Source organism: Diabrotica undecimpunctata, chromosome 1 (genome assembly GCF_040954645.1).
Source record: "Diabrotica undecimpunctata isolate CICGRU chromosome 1, icDiaUnde3, whole genome shotgun sequence".
Classification (NCBI taxonomy): Eukaryota; Metazoa; Arthropoda; class Insecta; order Coleoptera; family Chrysomelidae; genus Diabrotica; species Diabrotica undecimpunctata.
In genome coordinates, this window is record NC_092803.1 from 112,387,353 (window position 1) to 112,408,906 (window position 21,554).

The 21,554-nt window shown below is 33.7% G+C and overlaps 1 protein-coding gene across 3 annotated transcripts in view; it reads left to right on the forward strand.

The window, feature by feature from the left end:
* Positions 1-5,862, forward strand: part of LOC140452607 (monocarboxylate transporter 5) — an 86,843-nt gene extending 80,981 nt beyond the window's left edge. For all 3 annotated transcript variants that reach the window (XM_072546924.1, XM_072546929.1, XM_072546926.1), the window contains exon 6: positions 1,344-5,862. In XM_072546924.1, the coding sequence (XP_072403025.1) occupies positions 1,344-1,621 (278 nt within the window). In that variant the 3' untranslated portion in view covers positions 1,622-5,862. The remainder of the gene's footprint in view (positions 1-1,343) is intronic.
* Positions 5,863-21,554: the final 15,692 nt, after the last annotated feature.

The window sequence follows — 21,554 nt, forward strand, 5'->3', positions numbered from 1 at the left end:
TCTTGTTCTTATCAAAAGCTCATGAATAAAAAAATAATGTAATGTATGTAATAATCACGAAAAAAAGATAAAAAAGAATAGAAGTAGTAGAAATGGATTTTTTAAGGAGAGCGTGTGGTATATCCAAAAATTATCATATCAGGGATGAAGATATTAGAAGGAGGACAAATGCTGTATATTCCAGTGTTTTTATAGACAGAATTGAAACGAGACAATTAGTGTGGTATAGTCACGTGAAGCGAATGAATGAAGATAGATGGTCAACGAAAGCTTTAAATTACATACCACAATAAAGAAGAAGAAGGGGAAGGCCTTCAGTTGCCTGGGAAGAAAATATACGGCACATAATGAGAGATAGAGATCAAAGAAGACGAATGGATGGACGGAAAACGATGGCAATCGAGATGCGAGAAGCGGCAGAGGCTGTAGGAACCTCGTTTATATATATATATATATATATATATATATATATATATATATATATATATATATATATATATATATATATATATATATATATAATATATATATATATATATATATATATATATATATATAATAAATACAAGTATGATCCAATTTAACAATAAATGTATTCCTTCCTGTATCACCAATGTTTAAAGAGGCAATAATGGATTAAGTCAAACTCAACAAAATGTTTCTTGCTAATCGCTCAATACTATATTATAGTCAATTAGTAAAATGGACCAAATTTTTTTAGCTTTGTTGTTAAAACCCATTAAATTGATGATTTTTCTAATGATACCGAATTGAGATGTTACAATAAATTAAACTTTTGAGGAAGATTGTATCGTTAAAGTTTAACAAGACATGTAAGACACCTATTAATATTCAGCTCAATGTGGTGCTAGTATTAGAGGTGTGAAATTGCATAAACAAGGGATCATTTCATAAAATGAGTAAATCCCTTGTTTATGTAATTTTATACCTCAGAACAATAGCATCCCACTGAGTTGAATATTTATGAAACGTAGGTATCTGGTTAGACTAGACGAAGTCGAGCATCTACATGTTTCCACCCTGTCTCTCCGAATATTTTCCCTGTCTGCTCTCTGCGTCGGCGACCAAGATTTCGGAAGTCGTTTTATAAATTTAATTAGTAATATCTATTTTAGATGTCTTATATTATTCTGTACTAACTGTTGATTAGTTCACTTGAGAATAGTTATCACCCAAGCTTCAGTAATATATATTTAAATTATTGGTGACAACAATTATTTAAATTTGTTCTTAAGCTTTCTGTTTTATACTATATCAAACTAATAATAATAATTCTAATTTTATTATATATAAATTCTAAAATTATTTGTTTTTTTTTTCAGCAAGTTTCGCAGCTATTCGATCGGTAGTAGTAGTGGACCTCCTTGGTCTCGAAAAACTCACCAATGCCTTCGGACTTCTGCTTTTGTTCCAAGGAATTGCAGCAATTATCGGTGCTCCTTTAGCGGGTACCTTCATGAAAGCCACTGGGAGCTTTGACGCCTGTTTCTATTTCTCAGGAGGACTCATTTTGTTCTCCGCTATTTTGTGTTATCCTCTTAATTGGATCAATGCATGGGAAAAACGACGACATCTAGAAACTAAGTCTTCCTTAGTTTGATATTTATTTATAGTATTTTAGGATATTGAGAACTTTCTGTTAAAGAAAGATGAATGATTAAATTATTATCATATGTTTAGAGTAAATTATGAAGTTGAAAAGCTCGCATGCAATCTAAGAATGGCTTTGACAATGACACGTAAATTTATTCATTTAACAATGAATATTTAAAGGAATTTTGCACATGCAGTATATCTTTATTGATCAATAGCACAAATATATTTAATAATTATTCATTGTTGTCTCCAAATAAATAGGTACTACTAAGGTAAGATTAAATAGTAATATGAATGCACCACTAATGAGATGATATTGGTGTAGATAAAAAAGTATTAATTCTACAGATAATTGAATTTGATGGAAAGTAGAATTAGAAAGTTAATGGAATCGTAGGAGATGGCCAAGTTGGTAAAGGAATAAAATACTGATTGCGAACAGAACTATGGAGATATTATTCTTGATTAAGAGAATAATGCAATAGAATATACAATTAAAATTTTTGTACTTAACTATTAAGGAGATGTAATTTATAAAGGTTCTATGCGAATTTTTCACCTCTTAGTGAGCGGTATCAGAGATATAATGTACATATATATAATATAGGCTAAATTAAAGAAGGACAATCGTACTTTTGTCGTTGTATAAATTGTACATATTAATAATAAGACTTTTGAAATCGCCGTTTGTACGAATATTAACAGATTTGGAAATTCTCCACTGTTGGATATATGGTATTTTTTATTAAACCCCACAATGTAGTTCGTAAATATTTAAATATTTATTAGATACTTATATTCCTAATTTTTTGTTATCAGTTGGAATTTGTTTATTGACTATTTTGCTCGAGATTATATAGAAAGGTGGTTATTAGTGAAAAATAATATTTTATAAGAAATGGACCGAACGTACTTGTCATTTTCATTTATCCTTCGTCTTTTCGTATTTATGTTGTTCTGTACAACTTTTTCTAAATCAGGCATCTATCATTATGCATAATTGGTAAATTTCGAAAGCTTTGGATTCTGCACCAGTGTCCTTAATTTGTAGTTTGTTCGTAAGACATCAGTTGCTTTCAATTTGATCTGATATTTAATTTTAATATGCCCTAGATATTTATCAAAAAGAAGTGAGTACACAAAATTGTTTAACATATGTGCTGAAAACTACAACAGGCCCAGGTTTAAAGATGACAGATGACAAGAGTTGAGAGTTCTTCGGTAATAACCAGAAGACGTAGTAACAGGCGTATGACAGTAGAAATGTCTTATATCAACTGATTTTTTCTCAGGAATACTAATGTGATGATGTGTTGGTTACGAGTAGTGCTATCATATTAGTTTGAGAAATACTAGATAAACCTGAACTAGCACCCAACCAGCTCAATTTGTTCTGCCACAGACAACTATGTATTTGTATTTTTATTATACCTATTCTATACTTTTTGGCTTTTCTGAATACTTCTTCATGATCTGTGGCCATCAAATCTTAGGCATTTGGTAAACCCGTGGACACTTCGTCGTATACCGCTATTATCCACATGATGTTGTTGACCTCATCTAGACACTTGCTCACTATAATTCTTTATATTCACTTTTTTTAATAAAATCTGTTTTGGTGAAGTGACTATTAAACATTCTCATACCTAATATCTTAAGATACGTAATCAATTCTGTTCGATCCATTGAAATATACATTTTTTGGCTAATAGCTCTTATTTATATGTTAATATTTGATTAAATATTATATATTTATGTAATCTTTTTATTTAATATATTTAAATGTACCTCGCAAATCTGTGACCTTTATGAGTAATGGTAGAAGTTTATGAAGTATAAAGCCATCATCTGAATATTTTAAGACTCAATATCAGTATCTGTAGCAATAGCGTCGATAGTTTAGAAGATATTCTATTATTATTCAAACTAGTACACTATTAAACAATCAATTAAGCTTAGAAAAGTTAACTCGAACATAACCAAACCCAATCTTGACTTTGCATTGATGTAAAATATCTCATTTTACTCAAACTCAAACTTTTCCAAAATTTAGTTACTTACAGTTAGATATAACAGGATCATTGGTTGAACTAAAATATTAATATAGGACTTTTCCTCAGCTGCCATGTTTTTCGTACAACGACAACGACATAATATATATTATACGTCATACGTACTGGCAAAGAATTATAGACGCGTAAGTATTTTTAAAAATCATATGATACATAGGTCGTACATCAGTACGACCCTGTTTGGCTTACACGTGGTTCTATTGACGATTGGGAATTTGTAAAATGAATACGGTTTAGAGCCTGCACTCTTACATATTCCATAACAACACCGCTTCGTTGTTCCATTTTGTACAGGTATCATAATAATAATCGATTAAAAAAATTGATTTACTAATTGTGGCAATTTATTTGTTTTTAATAACTCGATTAGACAATACATATATTATTTTATAAATTTTCTAAAGTGTTTTTTTCTTTACAAACAATGTTATTTCTTTAATAAATAATAAATATTTCTTTATAAATTTATAAACCAGTATGACGTATAATATAGTTGTAATATATAATATATATTATACGTCATAGGTACTAGTTTTTAAATTTTAGAAAGAAATATTTATTAAATAAATCTTTTTATTTAATAAAGAATTACCTATTTCATAACAACACTGCTTCGTTGTTCCTTTTCGTACAGGTATTATAATAATAATCGATTAAAAAAAATTGATTTGCTAATTGTGGCATTTTATTTTTTCAATAACTAGACTTCTTTTGGTATTTTTTATATTAATTATCTATATTATTTATATTACTAACCTAACCTGTTTGTTTACAAAATGTCTGTTCGAAAAAATGGCTGACACTATTTTTTGATGAAAAGTCCTATTGAAACATTTTTAAATTTTGTTATGTCATTGTTCTATGACGTCATCATCATAATTATCAGAAACAGCAGTTCAAGTTTTTATTTGTTGTGAAAAATAACTGAAATATTGGGCAATCAATTTTTCAGCAATCCTTACCAAGTAATTTGCAAAGAATAAATTTATTTATAGAGAATATTTATTTGTATTAACCACTACTCTGAAATATATTTTTCTATGTAAATAATTGGTTTATACTATATTTGTAATATAGAAAAAATTGTCGAAGATAACCTAACCAATCTTTTAAGGTTAGTTGATTTTTATTTTAAGAGATGATCCTGTTAAATCAATCATAGGAACATAACATTATTTATAATTCATTACGATTAAATATAGACACTTCTTTCTGGAATTTTACATACAATTAAAAAATTAATTTTTTGAGGTAGTTATTACATTTTGTAATAAGTACCTCATATGATAATATTTAATAGTACCTACAAAGTAGAAATTAGGTTAGGTTTATCTTCGATATTTGTTTTTTAAATCAATTATTTATAGAGAAAAATATATTTGCAGAAGATTAGTTAACGCAAATAAATATTCTACATAAATAAATATACCATTCGAAAATTTTACGATAAGATAGCTGACAACAGTTGTATCAAACAGACTTAAACAGTTGTATCAAAAGTATTATATATCCAGCGACAAGCATACCATCACAAAGCTGTTTGATGAATACCTGGAATGTGTTTTGTGTTCTGGAGAACATGACAAAGTTATAGACAAAGGGAAATTTGCGACACAAATTATTGCTGACAAATATATCAACCATTTTTCAAACATGAAAAATATCATTGCTTGTTAGAGTTTTGTGATCATGATATCGGTACTAATAAATGTCATTATGGTCTTTGTAATGATACATAAACATTATAAAAAATGTTACTGTGTTACTTGCTATTATAGTTTAACACATGATCCTGTTTAATCGTAGTATTCTAGGACTTTATGATATAACTAATTAGAAAATTTTGTAAAACAGCTTTTAATGCTCAATTATAAGCTTCTACTTTACGCAACTTATTAAGTCTTATAGAAAAATCCCCTAAAACTAAAATGGGTATTTTTTTATAAAACGATTTTTAGTATAATTTCCATGTGTTCTGGAATTGGCTGAACATATTGTGATAAATCGAATATCGGTAATATTGTGAAAAATTAAAAACATTGAGGAATATATTTTTGTAGATGTTTACCTCTTAATTCATAAACGAAAATGAAAGTTTTTGGAAGTATTATATAACGTTTTTATATATTTTGTTTTTTATTTATGTAAAAAAATTAAAACATGTGGAAATCGATTGATCTCTTTTTATTTCCCTTATATTTGAAGTAACAGATATTTGAATATATAGAATACATTTTACGTTGTCCTTTCAGACAACTTGGAAGATTTTATCAGCAATCAGAACTTAACACAAAGAAAACAAAATAGATGGTTAATATTAAACGTCAATACCAACTACACTTGAAACGGACTGTCGAGCCTTAAACTAAATTTTGTACTGGAATGAGTGTAGATATGTAAGAAAGATATAACCAGCATATTTAGATTTAAATCTAAAACTACAGTTGGAAAAGTCCTCAAATCTAGTATTTCCACCACCATAGACACAACCTAGTACCTTTTGCTCGATTACATATACAAGCAAGATATCAACAAAAATAGCCAAACACATAATAAAGAAAGGAATAACAATAGCTTTCAGAACAAACAACAACTTAGGCAAATATATTAGGAACAACAGGAGCCAACCACTGGTGGTGTATACAAACTTAAATGTGGCAACTGCCCAAAAACGTACATCGGTCATACTGGTAGAACTTTTATCAAACAGTTAGCAGAACACAAAAGGGCATTCAATAATAAAAAAAACAGATTCTACATAGACACTTCACCTTCTAGACCATAATAATTATTCTTTTATTGACCAATTTCAAATTCTTTATTAAAATCTACGGAAATTAACAAATTAAATAATACATTCATTAACAAAGAAGAATAACAAATCAATAAAAATACCGATGGAATGTGGTAAAACTTAAAACATAACAAACCCAGAGGACGACCTTAAAACTATAGTCGAAGAAACAAAAAAGGACAAGTAACTGAATATAAATACCTGTATTTAGGTCAGATCGCAAAACTAAGTAAAAAAATCATACTTAGAAAAATTAAAATAAGGAAAGGATTAGCTTGGGTAGCATTTGATAATTTTTTTTGCACACTTAAGATTAAAAAATGACAACAGCATTTAAAAATAAGGGTGTTCAATCCATGTGTGCTACCCATAGATATGACATTGCGCAGGTGTGTCGGGCTATGTTACGTCACCCGGTGAGTAGATCAGCATTGCATTTAGTGTTGTTGTATAATAAACGGTGTTTATATTTCTGTTCGAAGTGAATTTTAATTGATGTTTGTTAAACTTTCTTCAAAAATGGGGCACGCACGCCATGTTTGATTGTGATGTTGACAATCAATCACAAAATTTCAATATGAATATTAAGATTTTTAGTTTCCCAAAAGACAAAAAATTGCGATATGTATGGAAACAGTCATATCAACGTGTAGACAATTTTAACGTAAATATCGCTCGTATCTGTTCAACATATTTTAACAGCGACGATTGTGAAAGAAATCTTAAACAAGAGCTGCTTGGATATTCTACTAAAAGTTTTCGATACCTTAAAGAAGAAGCAACTCCATCATCATTCACGTGTTGGTCTTCATCGAGTACTGGTCGTTAAGTTAATAGCAATTTAATACGAGTTTTTATTATCATTAAAAATGTGATTGGTAGGTAAATAGGTATTATTTTGATTTGCATATTTGGTTAAATTTAATAGGCCTGTCATTGAGTTGCAGAGTGATCGGAGCTGACATTTACTTTTATTTAACCATTTCTTAATTTAACCAGTTGCTTGAGGTTTTAGTAACCAGGATAACAACAACATGTCAAACCCAACTTTACATACAAATAATACTCATACACGTAGATCTTATGCAGCTGTTACCTTCAAAATTACCTCCACCTTCTGTGCCTTCTCGAGACCAGGCAATTATCGTGCCTTCTCTGCCCAATACTGTACTGTTTGATTACATGAAAGCAATAGATAGAATTGTTGCTCCTAAAAACGTACACTTTGCATCTAGAATCTCCCATGCTCGTATCTGTATTTACTTGTTTTCTTCAACGCAAGTTGACAATCTTCTAGACACTTATCAAAACATTACTATTAATTCAAATGTTATTCCAATACTCAAACTTATTGTACCTACCAAAAAAATATTAATTTCTAATATAAGCCCATCCATTCCTCACCCTATAATTGAAAAAGCACTCCAGGATCTAGGATTAACACTTACTTCTCCTGTTTCTTACATTAAATGTGGATCACCTGATGATGAATACGCTCATGTTTCGAGTTTTCGCCGCGTAACTTATATTTTACCCAACACTGATGATTTTTCTCTGCAAACATCGACTACCATTTTTTTTTGGAAACTTAATTCACAGAATCTTTATTTCAACTGATAAACTAGAATGCTTTATTTGCAAACAAGTAGCACATACTGCAGAGTCATGTCCCAATATTCAAAATAGTGTCCCTTCCCACGACCTCCCTCCAATTTTCATGCAAAAAAGCCACGTTCTACTGACAGTATACTCAACTCACCTCAGCTCGTATCACCCACTAATACTCACCCTCTAATTCCTAATGCAATGCCTCCGCCGAGTTCTCTCCAACTAGCTTACAAAAATCTGCCAAAAAGAGATCAAGAAAATTTAAATTAACTGATTATGACTGTCACACTATTTACTATTAATCAAGAATCTCTCTCCATTATTAATAAACTTTACGAAGACGTGTCAGAATCGTTTTCACTCAATGTAACCCAACTTACTGCATTCCTCAATATTTTTTTTGCCACCAACAACCCTCTAAACGAAGCCAGTAAATTTACCACTGACGTATCCTCGTTAATGAAAGATCTTATCCTAATCTACACTAAGATAAAGCTTTATCCCGATCGAAAATATTTCACAGAACAACTGCTCACTAACGATGGTAACACGAGTGATTCCTCCGTTTCTTCTCAATAGTTTTTCTCTCCTTTCTCCCATATCATTTTTAAAATTAGTAGCATTCAGTCTGATATAATGTACGAGCCAGTGGTGGTACCTCAATCTTTGTTTCTAGAGATGTATACTCCCCTCTTTTATCGTTAACTACAACTTTAGAAGCGTTTACTGCTTGGTGTCCTAACAAACTTACTATTTGCAGCATATACATCCCTTCTGACCATACCCTCAATGAAAAAGAGATAGTCGATTTAATATTTGAACTTCCACTCCCGTATATTCTTGTTGGTGACTTTAATGCCCATAACAAAATTTGGGTTTCATTCCGTATTTTTGGTAAAGGCAAAGTTATTGAGAACATCTTAAATTATTCAGACACCTTTGTGTTAAATACTGGACTTAACACCCATTTTAACATCTCTTCAGGATCATTTTCAGCCATGGATCTTAGCCTTTTTAACCACAAAATTGCACCTTCCCTCTCCTGGGAAGTTTTTGATGACCTACATGAGAGCAACCACTTTCCTATCATCAAATCACAAATTATGGATATCCTTATGGCAAAATTACACTTATTCCCTAACATACAAAGCAAACCCCACTCAACTAGGGAAAAAACTTTTACAAATCCAAGGCAATAAAACTAACCTTAAGATTCCTCCTCTCATCTTCAACAAAACAGCTATCTCTGACAGCCAATTAATTTCCGAGTCTCTCGCTATTACTCGCTAATTATTTTGAATACAAATTCAATAAAACTAATATGACTTCCCCTCCCAGTCCCTTACACACTCAATCTTTCACCACCTTCTCGTCAACTGCACACGATGTCACGTTTATGAACGCCCCGTTTACATGAACTGAAATTTGCCTTGTCTTCGTGTAAAAAATCTGCTGGTGGTCCCGATAATATCCCTTATATATATTTTTAAAAAATCTCTCCAATACATCTGAAATTTATAACCTTAATATTTTCTCATTTATAAAAATCTTTTTATCTGGAAAAACCATTAAAGTCCTTGCCAATGTGAACTTTCTTAATCTCTTCCTTAAAATCAAGATGTCCCTCAAGGATCTGTATTAAGTTCAACTCTATTCATTCTTCCAATCAACGAAATTTGTAGGTCCATTCCTGCTTCCATAAAATGTGTTCAAAACGCTGATGACCTTATTATTTACTGCCATGGTAAATCTGTCCCCACCACATATAAACTTATACAAAGTGCAGTAAATCTACTTCAAGATATATCTAACGAACTAGGATTATCACTCTCTCAGAGCATAACCAAATTAATAAAATTTTCCAGGAGGACCTCTACTCCCTTACCCCAAATTTTATTAAACAATTTTCCACTTTCTGTTGCCAATCAATGTAAAATCCTTGTTTTAATATTTGACTCCAGATCAAATTGGAAGAATCAAATATCTGAACTTAAAACCAGTATGCTGCATTAACATCCGCAAATTCCTTTAATCCCGTTCATTCCCTAATTACAACAATGCCGTCTTCTTCAAACATAAATCTTTTAACACTCTTATAAATAAAGCATTTTTCAAAATTATAGAAAAAAAATCACATGATTTAATTCTCTATACCGATGCTTCTAAAACTACCACTGGTGTTGGCTGTGTAGGAACCACTAAACATGAACTTGTAAGATCATCCCGGTTACCCTTAATATACAGCGGTTTACACAGGTAAACTATATAGTATTCTGTTGGCTTTTTAACAAATAGCAAAACAGCCATATTGCCATTTGTTCAGATTCCTTTTCATCTATCCATTTAGTCGATACAATTTTCACTTACCACTCATTCGTTGACAACATTGATGACATTTACTAAAATCTCCCTGCTCACGATGTAACAGTCTCTCTCATTTGGCTGAATTTTCATACTGGAATTACTGGTAATGAAACAGCAGATTATTTTGCCAAAGAAGCTACCAACCATAGTACTGGAGTCACCCCAATTCAACTAGTTAACGATCTCAAACTCGTCTTCAAAAAGTCAGTACAGGATACTTGGCAAAACTTATGGCAAAAGAGCAAAACAACTCTTCATGAACTCCAACCGTTCATTGGTCATCTCTCCCTAGACTTATTAACTAGAAGAGAAGCATCGATTATTTAAAGGCTCCGAATCAACGACACCAAACTTACCCATGGTTTCTTGATATCCTCTGGAACTCGTCCACTTTCCACCATTGCAATGTTTACCTGACTGTAAAACACATCTTCACCGACTGCAAACAATTCACCAACCTGTATTAGCTACCAACTACACATTAGTTAAAGTGATATAATTATTCTTTGTTTTCCGAAAACTATACAGTTTCTAAAAACCGCTGAACTCTCCCAGAAGATTTAATCTAATAGACATTTATTACTTAAAGTGATATAATTATTATTTGTTTTCATTATTTATTATATATTTAATATTATTGTTCGTGTACCAATGGTCATAGATGTCAAGGTACTTTATGTAAAAAAAATTCCATCCCAAAATTTAGCTAAAGCGGGAAAAGACAAACTGGATTCTGGTAGAGAACAACGCTGTGCAAAAAGGCAAAGTAAAAAAGTTGTGCAAACTGTTTTAAAGGGGTATTTCTAAATTTTTAAATAAAAATTCATATTTTTTGTAAAACTAATATATTTCATTTTTATATACTTTTAGAGACAATTTTTGTGGTGTTGATGGTTCTTTTGGAGAAAGTACAAATAGTGATAGTAGGCCTAATTATAATGTTGCAATGTTAACATTACCTTTAACTGCTCGAAACATTGGGTACTCTATTGATTATATTCTTTATTAAAAATATGATATCTAACTATTGACGAGTAGCGGGTAAGACGACAAATCAGAAAAGTATATTACTGACGTTTCGACGTTTAATGACGTATTTTTCAAGGCTGTATATTATTCTCGTATTGGTTGAAAAGTCTTGAAAAAGACGTAGTTAAACGTCGAAATGTCGGCAATTTTAATAAAACGGGTATATTTTTCTGAAATGTTCTCTTACCTGCTATTCTTCAACAGATTTGTACATCAGGACACAAATTATGGATCAGATATGATATTTGTTTTAATTGTTTTTAGAGTCAATACAAATATAGTAGTAGATGATCGAGATAACTTGATTGCTAGTCTCCAAGAAAAAATAAAATTTTTAGAACAGAGACAAAATATCATTGGAAAAATCTTTAGTAATACGCAGTTGGTCCAAGAGCCTGCACTTTGCTTAAAAAAGGATATCCATTCCCTGCTGAATCAACACTTAGATCATGGCTAAAAAAAATTAAGATTGCACCTGGCATATTGAAAAAGGTTTTCAATATTATGAAATTTGCTAAAATGAGTTCTCTCGATAAACTATGTATTATCTCATTTGATGAGATGAAAATTCGAAAGAATTATTTATATGACAAAGCAAATGATAAAAGTCTGAAGTCGTTGTTCAAATGGTAATGCTAAAGAGATTATTTAAAAGTTGGAAGCAACCCATTTTTTATGATTTCGGTTAAAAACTTACCAAAGATAATTTATTTGAGTTAATATAGTTTGTAGAGTCATTAGGTATGTATTCTATGAATTTTTAACATATTAAGAATAAGGAATAACTTTTATTCTGTATGTTTTTGTAGGTTTCCAAGTCGTGGCCATGCTAAGTGACTTAGGGGGTGAAAATAAGTCACTTAAATCAATAATAGAAGAACTTTTAGATGTAGCAAGTGCGTCAGACTTAAAAATAAGCCATAAAATCTCTAAAGATAATCTTAACGTTAAAGGCACTGCACGGCAGAAGTTGAAAATAGCTACCAAATTATTTTCACATACGATACCTATGACTATTTCTCATTGTGGAAGTATGGCTCTACTAAAACAACCAAGCTGAATGTACCAACCAACCAACCAACCAACATTAAAGTAAAGGGAAGAAGGTGTACTTCCATTTTAAAAAGGTAAATATGAACTGATCCCATGAAAATATAAATCTTTTTATATACTTTTCAGCTGTTATTATGACAAATACATCCTTACAATTTTTATTTGATGACCTTAAGTCGAGATTTTCCATAAAGTATCTACTGACCTATAGACTGAGTAAAGATGTTTTAGAAATTTTTTTTGCTATATTATGACAAAAGTAGGACTTAATGATCATTTAGATGATCTGGAATTTACATACCAACTGCGTTCTTATATTCTTGGCAGAAATAAAGGATCGTTGTCCAGTTTTTAAAATGTTGAAGTGAATACAACACCTGATGTGCCTATCTATGAAGTAAATTTACCTGCAAATTATTTTTCTTCAATTAATAAAAATAACAATAACAAAGCCGAAGGTCTTCAAGATATTGTAGTTAAAGAATTAACAGACATCGAATATGACGGGCTGGAAAATTTAGCAGGATATATCTACTCACAATCCGTTATAGGTTTTATTAAAGTTGGTGAAAGAAAATGCGCTACCGGTTTCGCTATTTACAAACTTTTACAGCAAAAAGAGTAAGTTACATTTTTTGCTGTAAAAAATTGTAACCAGCGAAACCGGTAGTCTATTCTCTTTTACCAACTTTAATTAAACCTATAACGAATTGTGAGTAGAAGACTTATTTCCCTACTATTCATGAACATGTGCTTACACCAGCAACCTTTTGATCACATTGATTTTAATTCGTCAACCACATCGACTCCTCCTTTTGTTAGGTTGTAAAATGTAATAATCGCAGGTTTTACATATCCATCACACTCCGAATCAATGTAGTCATCGAAGTGAAATGTATATAGCATCAGTACGTTTTTTTGAGGCTTTGGTTTATACGATACTAACACAATATCCTTCTGGAAACCAAACATGCTACTAGGTGCAGGTCGCTTCTCTTGTATGAATACTGGTTGAATTTCCCTCTTGTTTTTCATTAGGGTCCCCACGAGTGTAGTTTTTCTACCAAGAAATTCTTTCGCTAACGGCACTGACGTGAAATGATTGTCAAGTGTAATGTTTCTACCTGTATCTAATATATGATAGGCTATACGCTTAACAATAGCAGATGAAGAGTTGTCTAGATGAAAAGTACCTTCAGCTGTTTTCCTGCATATATTTCCATAATGCAAGTATACAAAATTCTCGAATCTACTAAGACATATAATATTTTAATGCTATATTTGGCAGGTTTGTTAGCAATATATTGCCGAAATTTGCAACGTCCTCTGAAACTATCTAACATTTCATCTACCGTTCAATACTCAACACTTGGTAATTCGTTTCTGTCAATGACATTGTCAAATCTTAGTGCACAATCCTAAAAAAATGAAAGCGTTACGTGACATCGTTTTTACTCCTATATGACTAAAAATAATCTTTCTAGGCATGCGTACATTTGGTCGTGAAGGTTGAGCCATCCTTCACGATGGCGTATGGGAGATTTTTTATAGCGCAGTCGAGTTTTGGTTGGATCTTCTATGTAGTTATGAATCGGCAGCGCAGTGTTGTTAAGGATCTTAGGATCTTTCTGTATTGTTTGGTTAGAAGATTGAGTTGGCGAAGGTGTAATGGTGGAATGTCGTTCAGAACTGGTAGCCAATGGGTTGGGGTGGATTTTATTACTTCAGCGATCATTCTCATGGTGTTATTTAGCTGGACATCAATCTTTGGAACGTGAGCACTGTTGATCCATATTGGGAAAAGCTGAAGAAGAAAAAAGAAGTTTTTTTTATTCTAAAACTTTGCTACTTTTATACTGACAAACACGGTTGTTGCATTGAATTGGAATGGAATGTATGTTTGTTTATGTTTCTACATATTTTTAATAGAACTTAAATATGAAATTTGCTTTGGGGTTGCCTGAATTGTTCTCAAATGAACATTTTATACATTGTCTACTTCGAGTCAAGTATATACATATTTTTTATGAATTATTCCCAAAAATAACTTTATGGGAGATATTATAATGTGTCCTTAACTTTTAGTTAAAAGCTAATAATCCTATCAATACAACAATAATAGAATTAACGTTTAATAAACGTCGTCATAAAATTTCTTTTTAATGATCATCGTTATTATGTTCAGTATTTTTCCTTAATTGTAACTATATCGAAGATTTTAGACTTTGATGTGCTTTTAAAAATTCTTTTGAAAGTACGTCATGAACAGAGTATTGGGTATATAAATGAACTAGGTGTCCAATATCAAATCTTCAGAATTCATATCCGAAATTGGACAGTATAATTTTATCACCCAGTAGACCGAATGAATCTATTTGTTATTAAATACACACACGTAGTTAATTAGGTTACATACACATTTGGTCAATTATAAATAATAATTTGGACATCAGTCAAAAGTACTGACAAAGTTAAACAATTTACATAAATTAAATACACATATCACGCTAGGTACGCGAAAAATATTGACCCAAATAGAATTTATATAAAACTAATATCTCTTGACTAGAGAAGCATTCAATCAATATTCACTCAACGAACATATAGTCTTCAACGATCAACTTCATCAGTCTCTATTCAAAGTAATCCCGGGTCTACACCCATAGTGTACGTCTCAACAATAAACTCTGCTACTATTATTTGGTGTTTCCATTACAACAGAACGAACATCTTCACTGAGCCAACGAAGGGAATTTGTTCATGGTCCTATCGAGAAACAGAATACTTCAAGGAAGTTTGAGAGAGCCTATACAGTCCACGCCAGCAACACCCTCAGTAGCAGAGAGAGACCACTAGACCCGGGAGAACGAGAGCAGTACCAAAGCCGAGAGCGGTACTAGAGCCGAGAGCGGTACCAAAGCCGAGAGCCATACTAGAGCCGAGAGCGGTACCAAAGCCGAGAGCCATACTAGAGCCGAGAGCGGTACCAGAGCCGAGAGCAGTACCAAAGCCGAGAGCCATACTAGAGCCGAGAGCAGTACCAAAGCCGAGAGCCAGACTAGAGCCGAGAGCAGTACCAAAGCCGAGAGCCATACTAGAGCCGAGAGCAGTACCAAAGCCGAGAGCCATACTAGAGCCGAGAGCAGTACCAAAGCCGAGAGCCATACTAGAGCCGCAGAGCAGCCAAAGGACAGGACCGATTGCAGAACCCACCAGAAGCGAGGGATCCTCAACGTCTAAGAACACAAAAAACCGTAAGTTTTTGAATAATTACAAAATCTTCCAACTTTTACAATCTTACAATTTAACAAGTTTTTTTTTATTACAATTTAACAATTTAGAACAACAATCTCCACTCTATCAATCGTATAATAATGTACTTTAGAATGCATACCATTTAAATAATACAGAGAATTGATAAAACAAAAATAAACGTCATTCACAACTATAATTAACTAAACAGTAATTTTGTATGACAATTTGAAAAAAGAAACGTTCATACATATAGCTTGCTTTTAATTACAATTAAATATTTTATTTCGAAAAATTAAAATAATTACGTAGCAAATAATTTCATTTATTTTGATAACAATATATATATATATATATATGTATATATATCATTATAAGAGTGTGTGGATTACATCTTGACCTACCTCAATGCAAAGAATAGCACAGCAGGCAAGGTCAAACTCATATTTCGCTAAATTGCACATTCCGATAGAAAAGAAAGTGTTATAATACAGGTATACTTATTTAATACATAACGTACATTTAGTATTGTCTAATATATTTACCGCTGAATGTAAAAATTTTAAAATAATCATGGAGAGTCTATACGTTAAGCAAGCGGAAATAGGAACAGAAATAGTGAAACTCGTTTCAAATACAAAAAAGGATTCCCAATCTCGGAAAAATCAACAATACATCCGGGATAGACAGGAAAAATTAGAAGAATATTGGGCAAAATTTTTAAATAACCACGAAAAGCTGCTAGAAGGGGGTATAACGAAAGAAAAATATTTTGAAACAAAATACTATGATCAGGTATTTAAGACATACATTGAGGGGAAAACCCTGTTGGAAGAATATGGAAGGGTGCTGAAAAGAGGAAAAGCACCGAAAGTAAAGGAGATACAGATAAGAAAACAAAGAATCGAGGAATTATTACGGCCAGAAAATGAACAAGACTTGCAGGAGGATGAAGAATTGCAGTCAGAGTTAAGAGAATACATGGAAAAGGTGAATACACTAATGATTGAAGCAGCAGTAAATGAGGAACTGGACGCTACAGATATTGGAGAAGTAGAGAGAATAAATCATCTAAAGAGGAAAGTCAGGGAAGTTTTAAAGAAAATAAGGCCAGGAATGCAACGGCCAGAAAGCACACAGAGGAGGGACGGTGTGACATTGCCGCAGGTAAAAATCCCTGTGTATGAAGGCAGATATGAAACGTGGAGAACTTTCCACGATCTGTTTACTAAAGTAATACATGAAAACGACCAGTTATCAAACGCAGAAAAAATGCAGTACCTAAAAACTCAAGTAAGAGGGGAAGCCAACAGAATGATACAACACTTAAACATATCCGAGGCCAACTACGAAGTGGCCTGGAACATGCTAAAAGATAGGTATGAGAACCCAAGGATGATATTGTTTAAATTAATAGACAGGATGCTACTAGCGCAGGAAGTAAAGGAATCTTCTGCTAGAGCATTGAAATCACTACATGACACCTTCCACGAAAGTCTGGAAGCCATAGGAGGGTTAGGAACAGACACGGAAGCGTGGAGCCCATTGATAGCCCGAATTATCATAACGAAATGGGACAATGAAACTAGGAGGCTGTACGAAAACCACATTGGAGACAGTAGAGAGATACCGACGTACAAATCGACACAAACATTCTTACAGCGAAGATTTCAGACACTGGAACTGCTGGAGTCAGAAAAAAGACAAGAGAAGCAAGGAGGATCTCTTAGGAAACCAAGAACACATTGCGTGATATGCAACGGAGATCACGGAGTACCGAACTGCAGAGAATTTCAGGAACTCAATGTAAGAGACCGGAACAGGATGATAAAAGAAAAAGGATTGTGTACAAACTGCCTAGCACATAAAAAAGAAAAACAATGTTATTCACAATATAGGTGCAGACACTGTGGCGGAGACCACCACCATATGTTGCATTATGAAAAAGGAAACACAAGCAACAAAAGAAACTCCAATGAAATGAAACGAGAACAAACACAAGAAAGAAATGGAAGAGATTCAAACAATAGAAGAAACGGGTACCAAGCTGATAGGTACAGAGGAGGAAATAATAATCCATACAACGCCAGAGAACAAAATAACGGAAGGCGAGAAAATACACAAGATACCAATGGGCCTAGGAATAGTAACGACCAGCAAAGAGGGCAGAATTCAGTAAACTGTGCAAGCCATAAGGAAGGTGAAGCATTACTAGCGACAGCTGTGGTACGCATAAGAGATGCGAAAGGAGATTCACACATAATGAGAGCACTAATCGACAAAGGGTCACAATGCGCATTTATAACGGAACAAGCTGCGACGACGCTAGGAACAACAAGGAAGCCCATACAGGTGACCATATCCGGGATAGGCTCGTCAGGAGAAAAAACAGCCAACTGGAGTATGAAACTTTTAATCGAAACTCATTACGAAAGTGACTTCGAGATGGAAATAGAAGCACTAGTACTACCGAAGATAACAAGGAATTTACCGGAAAAGGATATAATTCTACCAGACTATAACGAGAAAAATGCAATACTGGCAGATCCAAGAGATTACAAGGTAGGGAAGATAGACTTACTACTAGGAGTAAAAGAATACAGTTACATATTGACAGAAGGGATGCACAGAATAAGTAATGGACTCCTGAGTCAAAACACCAAACTAGGATGGATAGTTTCGGGAATAGCACGAGAAAGGGAGAATATAAAAGCAGAAGTATGCTGTATGATATCAAGACAAGAAATGGACGTACAAATAAAGAACTTCTGGGAATTAGAAGAAGTAAATCAGGATACAAGTTTCTCAGTGGAAGAACAAGAATGTGAAGAACTGTATCGACAGACTGTAAAAAGGAATGAAGAAGGGAGATACGAAGTAAAAATTCCGTTTAGGGAAGACGTCGCAAAGTTAGGAGAAACTAAACAGCAAGCATTCGCCAGATTGATGCAACTAGAAAGGAAGTTTGCAAAAGACAAACAGTTAGAAGCGAATTACAGACAATTCATGGAAGATTATGAAAACCAAGGTCATATGGTAATAGCAGAAAACCAGGGAGATGGGTACTACTTACCTCATCATCCAGTGAGAAAAGAGGACAGTACTACAACGAAAATAAGAGCCGTGTTTGACGCATCAAGCAAAAGCTCATCGGCAGTAAGCCTGAATGATATTATGCACACAGGGCCGAAATTACAACAAGACTTGACAAATATACTATTACGATGGAGATCCAATAAGGTAGCATACTCAGCGGATCTGGAAAAAATGTTTAGACAAATCAGAATGGCAGAAGAAGACCAAAAATATCAAAAAATTTTGTGGAGAAAGGACACAAAGGACCACATACAAGAGTATAACTTAACGACGGTGACATACGGCACGGCCGCAGCACCCTTTTTAGCGTTAAGAACAATACAACAATTACAAGAAGACGAAGGAGCGAGGTTCCCGTTGGCATCGAAAATTGTAAAAGAAAACATGTATGTAGACGATATACTAGGAGCTGAGACAGTGCAGGAAGCAGAAACAGCCCAAAAGGAATTAATACAACTGTTCAGAAAAGGAGGTTTCACTCTTAGAAAATGGTTGAGCAACGAAGAAAAAATAATGGAGAACGTACCGGAGGATATGAGGAACGTAGACTCGAAGGCATTCAAACAAGAAGAAGTACGGAAAACGTTAGGAATACACTGGTCACCTAAAGAGGATATAATCACATTCAAAATAGGGATAACGACGGCAAAGAAAATAACGAAAAGACACGTACTGTCAGAAGTAGCAAAACTATACGACCCACTGGGATGGATAGCACCTGTAGTAATTCAGGCGAAAATGTTCATACAGGAATTATGGGAGCAAAAGACCAGTTGGGATAAAGAATTAACTAGCAACCAACAAAGCAGGTGGAATACATACCAGGCGCAATTAGTAAATCTGGAGAAAATAACATTGCCCAGGTGAAACAACTTAAGCAAGATAAACAGAGTAGAACTGCATGGATTTGCAGATGCGTCTATGAAAGGATATGGAGCGGTAATCTACTCAAGGGTATTAGGCCCAGAAATTAAAACGAATCTAATGATAGCAAAATCGAAAGTCGCACCATTGAAAGGGAAAACGACGTTACCGAGGCTCGAGCTGTGTGCCGCGGTACTACTAGCAAATTTAATGAAGAAAACCCTACAAGCATTGAACAGGGAAAACATTGAGGTATATGCATGGTCGGACTCAACGATAACCCTGGCTTGGATAAGGGGATCATCAAAAAGGTGGAAAATGTTCGTCGCCAACAGAGTAGAGGAAATAAGACGCGTTATAGGACCGAAAAATTGGCATAAGGTAGATACAAAGGAAAATCCAGCGGACATCCTCTCACGTGGAAGTACCGCATCAGAATTATTAGAAGCAGAGCTATGGTGGAAGGGACCAACTTGGCTGACTAGTAACAAAACTTTAACTCAGGAATCAGAAGAAATACCAGAGACAAATGAGGAGGAAGTCAAAACGAAAATAACGGTGCACACGACAACGATAAAGGAGGACATATGCGAGAGATTCTCAAATTTAGAAAGAATGAGAAGAGTACTTTCATATTGTAGGAGATTTGCAGACAAATGCAGAAAAAAGAAGGACAATGGACAAAGTCAGCTTACAGTCCAAGAATTAGAGGAAACTCTATTAAAGGTGATAAAGCACACACAGCACGCCTACTTCAAACCAGAAATAAATAAGCTGGAGAAGAAACAGCAATTAGACAAGAAAAATAAATTAGCGTCATTGGTACCATTCCTGGATAGACAAGGAATTCTAAGAGTCACCGGAAGACTGAGACACACGAATCTAAAGTACGGAGAAAAACATCCGATAATTTTGCCAAAGGATAGTGCATTAACAAAGTTACTTATAACAGATAGTCACGCAAGAAATCTACATAGCGGATTACAACAAACACTACAGTACATAAAAAGGAAATACTGGATAATCAACGGCAGAAGAACCGTGAAAGATCATCTAGCAAAATGTTTAAGGTGCAGGAGGTATAAAAGCCAAGCAGCACAACAATTAATGGGAGATCTACCGAAAGACAGAGTGAACCCGAGTCATCCCTTTACTAACACAGGGATAGATTATGCCGGGCCAATAAAAATAAGTACCACGAGAGGCAGAGGACAGAGGAGCTATAAGGGCTACATCTCAGTATTTGTGTGTCTGTCAACGAAGGCAGTACACCTTGAGGTAGTAAGCGATATGTCTACGGATGCTTTCATCGCAGCGTTCAAGAGATTTACGGCACGCAGAGGACAGTGCAACAACGTATACAGCGATAACGGAACCACATTCGTAGGAACAGCAAATTTGTTGAAAAAAGAAAATCAAAAAATAGATGACGAGATAAAACAAGGATTACGGGCACTAGGTACCCAGTGGCATGTCATACCTGCATATGCACCACATTTCGGAGGATTATGGGAGAGCGCAGTGCGAATAATGAAATATCACTTGAAAAGAATCATCGGGGAAACAGTTCTAACATATGAAGAATTGAGTACGGTGCTGGCACAAATAGAAGCATGTATGAACTCGAGACCATTATGTGGGTCATCAGAAGACCCTGAAGGGAAAATAGCCCTGACACCAGCTCACTTCCTTATAGGGAGAGAAATTATATCACCAAATCGGGAAGAAGAGCTTACGACTTATTTGAAGATGCCGACGAGGTGGAGATTAGTGGAGAAAATAAAAAGAGACTTCTGGAAAATTTG